Here is a 15,219-nt window from a genome sequence, read left to right as displayed (position 1 = left end):
ATCACGTGCACATGAACCAAAACTGAGAATTAATTCTGATACTGGAACTCTGCTACATTAAAAAAATACACCTTCAGCAACACAAAATCCCTTCATTAGCCCAGGCTGCTGTCTCTGTAGAGTTAAAAAGAAGGCAGTTAAAATCAAGCATAGTACTTTGGCACTTCAGTGGAACTTTTTATTTTATTTTACTGACAATTCTTCAGCAAATGTATACATTATGTGCAGAATTCTTACCTTTTCAGTGTGACAAAGAAAATAAAAAAATCAGTTCAACCAAAAAAAAGATGAGCAGAGATGCACACACATCCCCTTTTGGCAACTGCAGAGAACCTGAAAGTCATTTCTCTGTGCCAGAGCCCCCCTCTGGGCTGCTTTCCAGGGGCTTCCTGGCACTCCTGAATGCTCCAAATGGCATTTGCAGAGCAAGTATTTACAGTAAACTCATATAAGGCTACCGAGCACTTTAATGCCTCATTATGATTGCCATCGTTGTTCACAGAAACAACGTTATGGAAGTACCTGGTGCTCAAAGAAAACACCAGGGAAAGATCCGTGGTCCCAAATATCATGATCGACTGAGGAACTCCCTGAGGAGCACAGAGCAAATCCGGGATGATTTTTCCATGGGAGAAAAGTTCATGAACCCTGTGGGTCACAAAAAGCATGTTGGTTTTCATCACTAAACATCAGTTCTAACTATGACTGTAGTTATGTCTGAGCCCAAGGCTAGTGCTGTAGGTGTGTTATTACCCAGGGATGAGCTTTGAACAAAGGAAACGTGTCCAAAATCATCCTTGGCAGCTTGGCGTGTTGGATGGCCCAGTGACTTGAGACAACGTCAGTGTTTAAAATCCCCAATTTCTGGGGTTACTTTAACATTTTAGAGATCACTTCTGAATCTCTTGGCAAAGCAAAACTTTTCAGAAACCTCATCTCCAAAAGACACTGCAACAATTTATTGTAATTTTCAACCCCTCTCATTTTGGCTGAGCCACTAGAAAAGATCAGAACAATCACAGAGACACACTCATAAATGAATCACTATTTTATTTACAAAAAGAAAAGGAACGAAATGCAATTCTCCAACCTTGTTGGGTCAAATTATGAATCACAGAATGGCCTGGATTGAAGAGGGCTATAATGATTGTCTAGTTCCAGCCCCCTGCTATGTGCAGGTCGCCAACCAGCGGACCAGGCTGCCCAGAGCCACATCCAGCCTGGCCTTGAATGCCTCCAGGGATGGGGCATCCACAGCCTCCTTGAGCAGCCTGTTCCAGTGAAATCCTTAGCTGTGCTGAAATATTGGGCAGCTGGAGAAGGGAGAGTCTGAAGAAACAGAATTTGGCAAAGAGGAGCAGCTGAAATGTTAGATTCATGATCATATAAAACCATCCTGATAACAATCTGAAATCAGTACCCGCTGGCCTGTACCATCAGTGAGTTCGCAGTGCAAAGAACATAAATAAGCTAGAGCATTAATGAAGTAAGTGTACATCTGACATTGTGGACCATACTCAGGACAATCTGTGCAGCTCCAGCTGCAGAGCTGGAAGGGGTGGGAGCTCACTGGAGCAGCCTGAGAGTGCTGGTCTGCATCACAGGCTTCACAGAAGGAAACAAAGGTTCCAGTACATCTCACTGCTGTATTTGCAGCTGTTCGTCTAATTGATGAACTGTCATCTGTATGACAAGGATTCAAATAGTCAAAGCTGGGCAAATAAACGACATTAATCATTGCAATACTGTAAAAAAAGGAACAGAATATGGCTCAAACTTTTCAAGTGCTAGATAAAGCTATGTCCAGAGGCCTGACTTCTGATCCATCAAGGAGAATAACATTTCTGGGACAATCTTCTGCAGATCAAGAGAGAACACACAGTAGAGTTCTCTCCTTATTTATACAAGGGCTCACCTGCCATTTTTATGGTAAAGTAACGGCTCAACTGTAGCCCAATTTGAAATCTGTGGCATTACTGCCATGTCAATATAACAAAGAGAAGGACTCAGAAGCTGAGGTGTGTACTTGAGGTGGGACCTTACTGCAAGAAAATATTGCCACTGAGGACAGTAATGAACTCTGAGTTGGGTGCTCAACCAGCTCACCCTTTTCAGATAGAAACTCTACCTAATTTCATATTGTTTTATAATTCCAGTGCAAGATGTTTTATAGGAAAGAGAGGCATAAAGTATTATTTTATTTCTCATAGAAATGATAGCTCTGAGCAGAACAGAAAAACTTCTTTCATATGCGTTCTCTATGAAAACCATAACTAAGATACGCTTACATACAGCTTACAGCCCGTGTTATTCATGCATAGTGATAAACAGCTTAGAAGCAGTTTCCATTAAAATACAAATTGGCACGTGGTCCACTGAGAGCTCCCCTTTATCTCACCTGATTGTCTAGAGAATCCTCTTTTCTGTGTTCAACAACACACAAACCACACGTGCATTTTCATTGTAAGAGAGGGAATCATAACAACTTGATTCTGCCTCACTGCCCAGTCACCACTGGGTTTCCTGTTGTGCTTTTTCTGTGTGTATGTTTTGTTTTTCTTCTTTAAATACTGCGGACCATTTGAAATATCTTCATTAGAACACCCCGGGACTGCATGATGTATACACATCTTCCCACTGTCCTCTCACATTTTACGTAATTGAGAAGTCTTGGTGGTTTCCCCTTGAGCGTGCTGAGCTCCTTACAATTTCCAAGGGCCCAATGGTGCCCTTGGAAGGGCAAGTGGTGCAATGGGAGGATGCTGCATCACGACAGTGCAATTGCCACGACTGACACAAGCACTGCAATGCTGACTGTCTGCCGGCTGCCATCCGAGGTTCTCCGCGCGTGCAGCACAGCAAACACTGCGTTTGTGTGATTGGTTGGGATCTCCACGTTGCAAATCATGCCTTCACAACAAGAAACACATTCCTGGGGAGAAAAAGGAGATCACTGGACACAGGGTAATTCAGCAGCGGCTTCTAGAGATGCACGATCTGCAAGGTGACTGCAAAGGACAGTAAACTAAACGCTTTACCCAGCAGGCAGACCCAAGGCAGCAGATGCAGCACTCATGTTACAGCTTCTCCTCCAAACCATGCACCACAGCTTCCCCAGAGTAACTCACCACCCAATCCAATAACTGTGCTACGATAAACAGTTCTTTTGCAAAAACATGGGAGGTTAGGCTGACTTCAATCCCCAAAATAGTTTAGCAGCTCATATTAATTAAAAAAATAGTCTTAAATGACAGAGAGTAGAATAATGAGCTTACATCTATTCCCAGAGTTGTGAAGAATTTTAAGAGGAAGATCATCAAAATATATCAAGTTATCAAGCAGAATGTTTTGCAGAACATGCCAGTGTCACTGAAAGTCTCTCAAGGCAAGAAGGGAACCAGACAAACTGCAGGAGTTTAACGAAGTGAAATATGGAATGCAATAGTAACTGCAAGAGTAGAGACTGGAACTGCCATTGTATAACACAAGGCTCCCAGGTTACAGCTCTTAATCAGTGACAGTACTGGGATGGTGGCAGCTAGGGGCAGTGCCCTGCTTTTCAAGGTTGGCTTCACGAGTCTGTAAATAGGAACTTTCGAACTTTCAGCAGGTTTTATGCTAATCACTTTTTACCCCTTCTAGATTCCTGCCGTCAATCTAACATAACAAATCAGTTTTCTTTACAGAACTTCACAAGCTCCCATTTGGGAATTATTCCTTTCTGATAAATGGTGTGTGGCTTCTGTCTTTCACAGTTTATTTGGCACAGCTCTTTGCACCTTTTATTCTCCTTTTAGTGCACGAGTTCTTTTTTTGGCACACAAGGTGTGTTACTCAGACACATGTCTGGAGCACCTGAGTCCCACAGTGGTTTGCCCAAGTGCTGGTGGCATCACAGCTGCAGCACCACAAGCACTGATGAGGCTGCCTTACTCAGAACTCAGAAACCAAGGTCTATGTATAGGATGCATGCCAGCAATGCCCCAGAAATGCTTATTACACCCCCGTGTCACACAGATAGGCAAGTAGGAGGAAAGGGGCAGTCATGCTTCTATTGGTGAAACTGGATTTCTACTGTGAAGTACTGGAGAATATATGCTGGCATGTGCTTTGCAGGAAAAACAGCTGCTGAAATGGAACCCTGAAAGCCAAGGTGCTGCTCCTATCCAAGCAGTGCTTACTGTGTGACCGCTTTCCCTGTGATGATGGCAGCCTACAAAACGGCATTCATCCCCAGTAGCACACTTTTTGGTGACCGATGTACTCTTCCCATGGTCTGTGAAGAGATGAACTGTCAGACAGTACTGTGTACCTACAAAACAGATTTTTAAATGTTGATTTTGAGATGGAATGCACTCCTCTACAGGGTTCAAAAACTTCACACAATTTAGCAAAATGCATAAAGCCTTTTTTCAACTCACTCAAAATACCACTTAACAAGAAATTCATTAGCAATGAAATCTAAAGCTTCACTGATCCTTCAAACCTCCAGAAAAGCTGCTATCATTTAAACTACATATTTGTACTACAGACTACACATTTATCTTCCATTTTCTACTCTTTTTTCTTTCTTTCTTTCTTTTTTTTTCAGCACATTGTTTTCTTTTTGTTTCAGGCATTTCCCTCATTCCTCCGGTTCATTTCTTTCCCTTTCCCACCGTGACCACCACTGTGAAGAAAAATGAGGAAACATAATTCCATTCTTTTCTACCTATCTATCACCCTCATACAAGTATGTTGCCCAGTCATTCAGGTCTTGATTGTCACAAGTGAGCCCATCATGACCACCATACCTTGGGATTTATCCAAAGGGAAGGAGATAAGGCCAAGAAAACATTTCTTAATTTTTTTTATAACATCCTTAAAATAATTCCTAGGTATACACACACATATCTATTCCTATATATACATATTAATCTTTGCATTGTTGCTTTGCACTCTGAAATGGTCAGAATATTAAACTCAGCAAAAATCACATGACTCAGACTCACTAATAACATAATTGAGGGCATCACTGTGTTGGTATGTTAATCCTATTCAGTTAGACTTCAACAAGATGGCTGAGTCAGGGAGAAACAAGTTGAACTGTGTAGGAAAAAAGCCCTTAGTGCAGAAACACTTACTTTCAGGACACCACCGATCTTCAGCCCATCTGTTACAGTTGTAATTGTCCACTGCATTATCACAGGTAAAGCACTTAAAACTGTTTGGAAATGGAGTGGCTTTGAAAGCATTAAAATACGGTAAGTTTACAAAAAAAACAACAAAAGAAAACCATAAATCAAATGCTCAAAGTCATATTGTAAGTGCTTGCACACACACATACACAAACATGTTACATACATGTGCATCTTCTCAGTGATACCTCACTGTTAGATAAATGCATCTTGTGACTCAAGTTTCATTGAAAGCTTTTAACTGCTTTTCCTATGCCTGATCTTTAAAACACTTCCTCCTCTTTTCACTCTCTCACAAGCCAGAATACCTTTTAAGCATCAGTGGGAAAAGCAGTAAAGAGAGAACATCTTATATATATTTACATGTATATAGGTATACATTATAATACACCCAACTGTACGTTGGTGCAGATACACAAGTAATCTACATTCCTTTGATGCAAAAAACTGCACCTTCAAAACCTGCTTCTGGTCTTGATCTCCAACTTTGGAGAATCTGTTCCCTTCAACAAAGGGATCAGGAGAATTATTTGAAAAGCTTATTTACATTACATACATATATATATAAACGAAATTAAGAAGCACAGTTCCCTAGATGCACCTATAATGTATCAGGTTTTAATATCAGGAAAATCTGCTCTTAAGTGAAGGGACAGAATACTTCTGATGTTAGATAAGAGGCGAAAGTATGATGCTATTAGTAACAACTGGATTCACAGGTCTCACAACGTTTTTAATTACCTTCAGCTTGAATTAATTGCATGCTGCACACCTATTCTTCCGCTCCAACAAGATTAAAGACAAAAGACACCTGTTCTGTGTTTACAAGAAATCTACTGCATAATGTTGTCAGAAGGGAGATGCTTCAGAGGCAGAAAAATACCATAAAAACACTTAAAATGTGAAAACTGTTGCTGTGGTGAGCCTTTAGTTTAGTGCTGCATTCAACAGTTTGTTTACTTTCAGGCAAGATAAACCTTAGAAATAAACTGCTCTGCGTTGAAAAGCAAAAGTTTTACTTTAAAAACCTAATTCTTCATGTTTAAAGAGGAATAAACCGTGAAATCCAAAATAAAGAGCTAAGAAACAAATTACTGAAAGCATACTGGAAATTAACTAAAATGTTGTTACTGCTGCATGTGCAAGAAAAGCATAACTGTCTACTTACGGTCTAGTGGAGGTCTCACATTGTAAAAGTTGATGTTCTTTGCTGAAACCCAATTCCCCGAAAGAAGGAAGAGCGGAAGAAAGGCTCCAACCACCGTGTGGTAGAACAGCAGCATGCTGAACGTGGCACGTGAGAAGTAGAAGTCTGAGGCCTAGGAAAGAATGGGAAAACATTGTTTATGGGGAATCATAAACAACAGCACGTTAACGATACGTTAATTCTGAAACCTTGGAAGTTCAGGCCCTAGATCTATACTGTGAAGATGGCTAATGCAAGCAAGTATATTTCATTAACAATGAGCAACTCAAAGCTGAGCAGTTACTGCCTTCTGCTGGCCAAGATCCTGCACAAAGTACTTAATTTTCCACAAATTCAAGAACACTGCTTGTTTAATCTATTTGTCCTGAATCATTCCTGAAAATCAACACCAAAACAGAGATCCTGTACATTCTACTCGAATGAGAGAGGATTACAGTGCCATTAAAGACAGCACGATGCAGACAAATGTTGGCTTTAACACCAACAGCCTAGAATCCAAGATTTAACCCATCCAGTTCTTCAGTGACACAGATCAGCATATCTCTATTGACTTCAGGTAAGGGACACCACCGGAATCATAAATGCATTTATCGGTTGCTTGGCATTATCCATCATGAGCGTAAATTATATTTATTTTAAGTGCACTCCGAGGAAACGTCGAGGAAGATGTTTGGAGGTGATACATGTTTTGGAGAACTGCAAAGTAGAACATTCAGAGAGATGAGACAGACGTTTTGGGTGTGGACTGTGCATTTCTGTGGGGCTCTCTCTGTCTTTTGGCAAAGTAGAGAAGAACTAATCCATTAATTTTTGGGTCAGTTTGATTTAGATGTACACATGCACACGTGTGGCAAAAAGTAGTGACACAGGACCTAGTTTCAGTAGTAAGAAGTAGAAGCATATGAAATGGCACTCAGCCCATGCAAACTCCCAACAGGAGAAACAAGATTGAATGGAGGCTTCTGCTAAGCCAGATACATTGCTCTGAGATGCCAGCTGAATTCATTCAGAAATTCCTGCAGCCCTGACCTAAAGATTGCCACCCATTTGTACTGCATCCGAATCAGAACAGTCGAAAGAGTGCCTCTCTAAAAAGGGTGAGAAAGGTGGCTTATTGTGGAGATAGCAATCATGTGCAATTTTTATCTTCCCAAATCAAACACCACCACAAAGGAAAATCACTGAACTGAGAGCAATGTGGGCCCAGGCTGGTGCCCAAATTGGGCTTGGACTTGGTGATCCTAGAGGTCTTCTTAATGATTCTATGCACTACATCGCATTGCTCTGCCCTTTAAGTGCTGTCCTAACACAGATGTACAGACTGCTTCCCTCCCGTGTTAGTACAATGTTATAAAAGAGAAATAAGAGACTAACTGGAGAAGCAGTAGGACTACATGGCTCTTCCATGAGGACTAGTGTACTTTTTTTGTAAGGGAACAATACTTTGCAGGTAATTACCTGGGTGGGCCCAGCCTATTCCAGCTGAACATACATTTCACACTCCGGAGATACCTATCAAATCTGTTAACACATGCTATGACCAAAATAGAAGCATTAAGTAACAACAAGGCAATCTAAAATAGCAAAGGCAGTGATCAGAGTCTAGATTAGAGACTATTAGCAAACTATGAAGTAAGCAGGTCCCCCACAGCTCATTTCTTACTGAATCAGGAACGTGAAAATGTTGGTCCAGTCCCTAAACACACTGTAAAATCCAAAATAAACCTAAAACATAGCCACAGTTCTCTCCAGTTTGCACAGTGATAATACGTAGCACTGAAGACAGTTCGTTATACTCTTATCTCACTATCATATATTTTAGATGTACACCTGGCCTTTACTGCCCTTTTGTATTTGTTGAGACACAAACCTGTGCATCCTGACTTGATGCTGTTCTCCCACGAAACAACTTTTTGCCCCAGAGAATTCCAAGCTCCCCAAACAACTTCTCTTCTTGATGACACTACTTGTCCACGTTACCCAATCCTACACTTGTGCTTTGAGATGTTTTTTATCAAGTTCCAGCACTCTAACCAAGAGAGTCACCGTAATGCACCAAACCCTTCAATTAATACCACGACTATTATTTTAGATGAGTTGAAGCACTCAAAGTCACAATATGTCACAGGTGACAAAAGCAAGCTACGTCACATACAGCAGCTGTGTTCAAGAAACGTTTGGATGCTGTACTGAGGGATGTGGTGTAGAGGAGAAATACTGGTGGTAGGTGGAATGTTGGGCTGGAGGAGGATTTTTCCAACCTTGGTGATTCTGTGATAAGCATATTTTCTATACAGTCATTCTTCCCATGATAACAGCCACCCTTAGAAACCTTGTCTCCATGTTCTTACCCCACAGGGATGGTACTCAGTTACTCATAGGGCAGCTTAAGGCCCTTAATGCCTAGAGGCTGCCATGAGCATGAGATAAATTTCTTCTGGCTCTCTAACACCATCGCCCAAACTTCCCTTGCAATACAAGCTGTGCTGGTGTTTTTTGAATGTTTCAAGCAAGTCACTCAGAAATCAGGAAGCCACTTTCAATCGAGTTGGACATTTCAGCGTATTCCACGCAGTTCCATAGCATTTAATTCTCTCAGACTCACTCTGCAGAAAGACAGGGTGCTGAATCATTTCAGCACATAACAGTTGTAACATTTCTCTCTTCTACTGTATTTTCTGCAGTTTCTACTGGAGTGGGGAGGAAGTGCCTTTATGGGCAGCCTGGTCTGCAATCTGATCTGATGCACCTGGGGAGCAAATCAAAGGCACGATTCCACTTGTGCCAGCTTTCCACAAACTCAAGCTCGCTCCTGCTCCCCTCCCCAAGCTCCTACTGCTTTCCCCAGAGCTGCTCGTGCCAAATGGAAAATTTTAGAGAAGACGACCAGCAAAAAAAGCTCGTCTTCAGCTGGTGTGAAGCGCTGCAAATTGACCTCACATACTCAAAGGTGTCCTTGTTTGCTAACCAGGCCAATAAATAATGGATGTTGTTTGAAATAGTCCTGGTTACACAGCTGCACCAGAAGCCATTTTCAAATGAAATAGGAAAATATTGGTAAAAAAAAAAAAAAAAAAACAGCTTTATTATCTCATCCAGAATCTTTAAAATGCTTATTTTCTTCAGAGTCTCTTATCTCGACTGTGCTCTCATATAATATTATTCTAGCAGTATGAGCAAACACTTCATTAGGCACAATTAGGAATTCTCCATTAATGGAAGGAAAAAAAAAACAACAACCTGTCACTCTGTGGAAGATTAACTTATATAAACAGGAGAAAAGCTGGAGAATAGCATTCACAGGGCAAGGGAAGGTGACCCAAGAGGGAAGGGCTGTGAATGTGTGCTCTGTAAGGGACTGATAACTAAGGCACGTTTCAAGAAAATCATGAGGATTATGGCTGAATCGACAGATATATTTCAGGAGATTTATTTTACAGTGTGTAAAGGGAGAGTAGGAAGAACTGCGCTCAATTTCTGATTTTAATAAAACTCAGGTCTGTCTACATTGTTTTTCCTGGCAGAGTCTATGGAGGATTAGCAGATTTAACATCAGATATGGAATGCAAATGAAACTTCCTCCTGTCATTTAGTAAGCAATTTTCAGGTGCTATTAGATAATTGCAAATGCTTACATAAAGCTTATTAAATACCACTTCAGGACATGAGAGCTGGAAATACATAGGCAGAAAAGTATGTATGGTAAGGGCTGAAAGAGTTATAGCCAACATTTGACATCGTCAGGTGTTCCCTGCATCGAGTCAGGAAGGGTAAAACTGACATTTTCACTTATGTAAAGGGAGGAAAATAGCTCCTCAGCTTCCTTGCTTCCTACAGGAGTGCTGCCATTCTCATGTTCTTTCCTCTAGAGATCGCTTAATTTGATTTGTAAAGCAGTACTTACTGCGCTTCAAAACTCAGAGTGAATAAATAAATGGGGAGAATAAGAGAAAAGCTTCATTTTCTGTGGGAAATAAGCAGGTATACTTAAAATACATTTTAAAAGGGGGGGAAAAGGAAGTATTTTGAAAGAAGCCCCAAAATACTACTACAGATGTGCAAAATAAAGCTATTCATTATACAAGTTCTATCCTTATTTAATACACAGATGTTTCTATTTCCTTGCAGCATGTTACAATTAGTACAGAGTAACAAAGGAAAAGTGTTTGTATTGCACTGACACATCACTGCAGCTAATAACACTGAGAGAACAGGATTTATGCCATCATTTTTAAACTCATTCATTTATCTTCACCCACAGTACATTTAACCGTGCCTGGAATTAAAATTGGTCTTAATTACAAAAAATTATAGAGTTCTTTATCTAAGGTCTTACAAAAGCAAAACAGAGACCTGCTAATGACAACACCATTTTGCTGGGGGTACAATGCTGGCATGGTGGGTAGTGATGCAAACAGACCTTGAGACATGTAGGTGTCTGAGAACTGACACAGTATGGGCAACAACAGTGGCTTTGGAAATGATGAATGCGATAAACCTCAGCCACACCACAGAAGTGAAGCATTCCCAAGGATAACACATGTATTTGTTCCAAGCTCCCACAAAAGAGAAGAACCATGGGATGAAAACTGCTTTGTAATTCGTCTGACACCCCGTTCCTTTTATAGCCAAAACTGCTCAGCAAAGAGTAGTTCTGAGCACTGACGTTCATTTGAAAGTTCAGAATCCCTGATCATCTTTGGGAAGCAATTTGGTCTACCTAAAAAGCCATTAAGGAGACACACATTTCCTATTCCCTTCTGTGAGTATAGAATTTCTTCCAACAACTGCACTTTGTCAAAGCTGTGGGTAACTGTAAGTTTTACACTTAAGCTTGTAACAACTTCTTTATATCACACATGAAATGGTTTTAAATCTCTCTCCCACCTGTGCAAGACTGGAAATGGTAACTTAATCCTACTCTGGAGAGAAGGGGAATAGGCAGTGCTTTTACTTGCCTTGCAGAAAAATCAGATGAAAGGATTAATCTGCATTGGTTTTAAAACTACTTCCATCTTATGTACACACAAACTTCCTACACGTGACAATATAATTCTGCATTTTTCCTACTCGTAATTCTATCACAAACTATGTGCCATGTACACAGTAACACACACCCAAAAGTTACACCTGCCATCCTAGGCAATAAAGCAGAAGCCATTCTATGCAACAGAAATGAGAACCCGCTTGACTTCTATTTGGGAAACAAATACCACGCTCCCTTTCAAACTAAAATTTCAGATTGAGATTTGCAAAGAAAGAATTTGCTTGGAGAAAAGATGGTTTGGATGTAGTCCTATTTCAAATCCAAGATTCATCATCATCTGCCTGACCCCAAAAAGGCACTGTGGGAGCAGGGAAATTAGAAGGCATGGCAGCTTCTGCATCACAAAGACGTTTTTCACAAGCTCCATGCTCAGCGTATTTTAGAGCTAAGATTTAAGCTACGCACCAGCTGAGCTCATAAACCTGGAAAGAATGCTTAAACCTCTTTTAACCCAACCCAACGTACAGTAAGTTCACTGCTGCCACCCTTGACTTCCTTCTTTTAGGGCACAAGGCTAGTTTAAAAGTCAGTTGTGAAGAACAAGCAGTCTGTCTTTGCATTGAACTCACTGCAAAGAAACTTCTGTTTATACAGCAGCTGAGAAAACCAACTGGCACCATTTCTCCCCAGGTGACATTTGTGCTCCCCTTGCAGCACGCTGCTGTCAGCCAGCACTGCATCCCATTTAAGCAACGTGTCAAAAGCACCTGGATTCAGTTCAAGAGCTAAGATGTTCCATTTTTGAGAAACTCTTTATTGAAAAAACGTAACTTGAAAAGCAGAAATCTTTTGCAAGTTGTATTGTCATGGCCTTTATCATCTTCTGATATGGCCTATATGATCTTCTATGATCTTTCCGTCTCCTAAAAGGACCAATTTTCATTGCAAACGTGCTGGAGGCAGGGAAAGAGGGAAATTCCAATTCCAACACAGAATACAATAGGAGCAGTTATCCAATTAAGGCCTGAAATTGTATTGCCCACAAACCTGCACTGCAGCTCAGTGTCATACATCACGCATAACATCGCTGGCATTGTAACATAACTAGTTTTGAACAGAAAATTTATCACAGTGTCACTGATCACACTTCAGAAAAATGCTTTGTGCACAGAATCCCCTCTCTTCCACGTCACTGAGGCTGATCCTTGCAGGCGCCGAAAACCAGTGAAGTGGTTGAGACATTGCCATTATTCTGCCTTGCCCTACGCAAGCCAACGTGACAGCTCGAGCAGTCTTGCAGATGTCATTTTCAGAGACAAGCTCAAACTGTGCATATTCTCCCAGCTTTTTCTCTTAAGTCTCATACTACTTCACTCTGAAGCAGTGGAAATAAGGCTTGATAGGAAGTAAGGATTTTCCTTTAGGATAGGTTTATTTCTTTCTACTAGAGATACAGCCACTGATGGATCAGAGGAGAATCCCATTTCTGAGACAAGGTTTTCTGTGCAGAGCTCCTACAGTTTGCCACCAAAGAGTGAGCTGAGAGGTTGGCACAGGTACCTTTTGGGAAAACATTAATACACATGACAGAATACATCTACACACGTTTTACAGCACTGTCTTAAAGGATAACTTGGATGACGTGCCCAGGGTATGTGAACTCTGCAAAAGCAAGAGATGAAGCAGGGTGAAGAGAACAAGGCTGCATTTTTCTAAGGCTACTAATAAAGCATGTTTAAATTCCTTACGCAGGTTCAATCATAAAAAGAATTAAAAGTCATTTGTTTGTTTTGAAAGGCTTTCAACGAACTGCGCTTAATAAACTGCTGACCCCTCCTGTCTGACCTAGCATAAAAATGGCATTTGCTTCCAATCATCACCTCTAATCCAGCTGAAAGCAGCAAGAAGCAGATTCCAGTTTTTACTAGATGAGAACTATTACCCACGAGCAGCATTTGGTACAATTTGTTACCTGAACAGCCCCAGCCAGCTTTCTGCTGCAGCGAGAGAGGAGTGATTTGCTCTCATTTCAAAGGGAGGGACAACACAAACAGAAAGAGCTCCTTTTCACAGCTTCACAAAAGCCATGTTGACATATATGCCATACCTTCAACTGCAAAATCCAAATGCTATGCTGTTCTCTTCCTCTAAGGCTCAGATTTCTCGAGTAAGAGCACAGAGCTACCACGTCTCCCAGCACAACTGGTACTAAGCATTAATAATTAAATACTTTGGGGTTTGACTGCATGATCTCCAGAGCTCCCTTCCAACCCCTACCATTCTGCGATTCTGTGAAATGTGGTCATATATAATTAATTGAAAGTCGTTAATTTTTGTCCAGTTTTGCTGTAAACATCCATGCTCTAGAACTGGAAGCCCATTGCTCTGTAAACAGCTGAAAGGACACCTCACTTCCACCACCTCACATTAGCTGTTCATTTGAGATGGCCTCAGAGTGTCATCTAGATAAGAAAACATTCCCAGGATCCAGAAGGAATCGAACATCCCTCACCTCAGGTCCTCATCATTGCCAAGGATGCCGTATAGCATTTCACAGCCTTTTTCATAACATACTTCCCTAAAGGGTCACTTGTTTTTTCCATTGCACACTGTGCAGGGAGCCATCCATTTCCAGTACCAGCCCTTTGTGTCAGGACAGCACCAAGCTGCCTCTGCTCCTCTTGCAGCTTATTTCCCATCAGATATCCTTCCCACCTGTGCAGTCCTGCTCTCTGAGAGAAAATCAGCTTTAGCTTCTGGGTGCAGAGCTTGCATTCCTCAAAGCCCCCCGCCACTCCTCTCCATCAACTCAGGAATCAAACAGAACACAGAGAGTGATTTCCAATCTGACCTAATGGATAGCTTTCATCCGATTAGAAGAACAATGTGCACTCTCTGCCTCTGCATTTATCTGCCCCAAAAGACATTCTTAAATACACTGAAAGTGCAGTCACAAGTAGCAGTATGAATGCCTGTGGGTGGGGAGATTTATTTACTCTATGTATCGCCTGCAGTGTAGTGCACAAGATTTAATTTGACAAATTAAAGTTGACAATTCTTCTGTTTCCTTCTTCTCCTGCTCACAAATCAACAGCAGTGCTAAACAGAAAAGCACTACAAGAAGAAAAAATTCTCGCTTTCCTGACAGCAATAAATCCCTGGCAGCCGAGGCAGCCCTGGGTAAAAACCATACAAGAAAGTATTGTTTTCTAGGAGCAAGTGCCAGTTTCTGTATCTGAAATCTCATCAGTGGTTTCTTCAGAGATTTACGAGCTGGTATGGGTGGGCTAAACACCAGCTGAAGAGCCAAGCTAGCTGCCTTGCTTTTTTGGCTGGTAACTCTCCCTTTCAAAACAGAGCAGACAGACAGCCCTACATCCATCGCAGCAAACTCATCTATGTGCTTATTGATAAAGCCTACAGCTAGAAAATATCAAATACTACAAGCAAACCATGCGGTGTTTGCACACTGTCCTTCAAAACAGATTACAATTCAACATAAGGGCTAAATAAGTAGTTTACTGCAGCTGTTTCTCCTTATTGTGCTTCTCCTACTGTACAGGGCAGTTCCAAGAACTCCTGGATGCCATTTCAGTAAGTTATCCATATAAATGAATGCAGATGAAAACTTGCCTTGCTACTATTTCCCTCTAAACAGAAAGCAATTCACCAGGGAAAGCAGAAATCGTATTCCTTTTGTGTGCGGGAGCTCACATGCTAGCTCCTCACCATCAAAGGCCCCATGTGCTTTTTCATAAGGTTACTCAGAAAATCCTTTGTGTAACCTTAAGCGTATTTTAGGCAGGCAGGTCATTACTGAAACAGCGCTCGGTAAGTTGGAAACGAGG

General features: G+C 41.2%; 1 protein-coding gene across 2 annotated transcripts in view; it reads right to left on the bottom strand.

The window, feature by feature from the left end:
• Positions 1-1,033: 1,033 nt before the first annotated feature.
• Positions 1,034-15,219, bottom strand: part of LYPD6B (LY6/PLAUR domain containing 6B) — a 34,007-nt gene continuing 19,821 nt past the window's right edge. Inside the window, exons 2-5 of one of the 2 annotated variants that reach the window (XM_010713986.1) lie at positions 6,346-6,496; positions 5,124-5,222; positions 4,182-4,312; positions 1,034-2,932 (exon numbers count right to left, since the gene is read on the bottom strand). In XM_010713986.1, the coding sequence (XP_010712288.1) occupies positions 2,768-2,932; positions 4,182-4,312; positions 5,124-5,222; positions 6,346-6,460 (510 nt within the window). In that variant the 5' untranslated portion in view covers positions 6,461-6,496 and the 3' untranslated portion in view covers positions 1,034-2,767. The remainder of the gene's footprint in view (positions 2,933-4,181; positions 4,313-5,123; positions 5,223-6,345; positions 6,497-15,219) is intronic. The other variant, XM_019617301.2, reaches the window with a different exon arrangement.

The sequence above is a fragment of the Meleagris gallopavo genome, chromosome 7, assembly GCF_000146605.3.
Source record: "Meleagris gallopavo isolate NT-WF06-2002-E0010 breed Aviagen turkey brand Nicholas breeding stock chromosome 7, Turkey_5.1, whole genome shotgun sequence".
Classification (NCBI taxonomy): Eukaryota; Metazoa; Chordata; class Aves; order Galliformes; family Phasianidae; genus Meleagris; species Meleagris gallopavo.
This window is presented reverse-complemented; position numbering and strand designations above follow the sequence as displayed.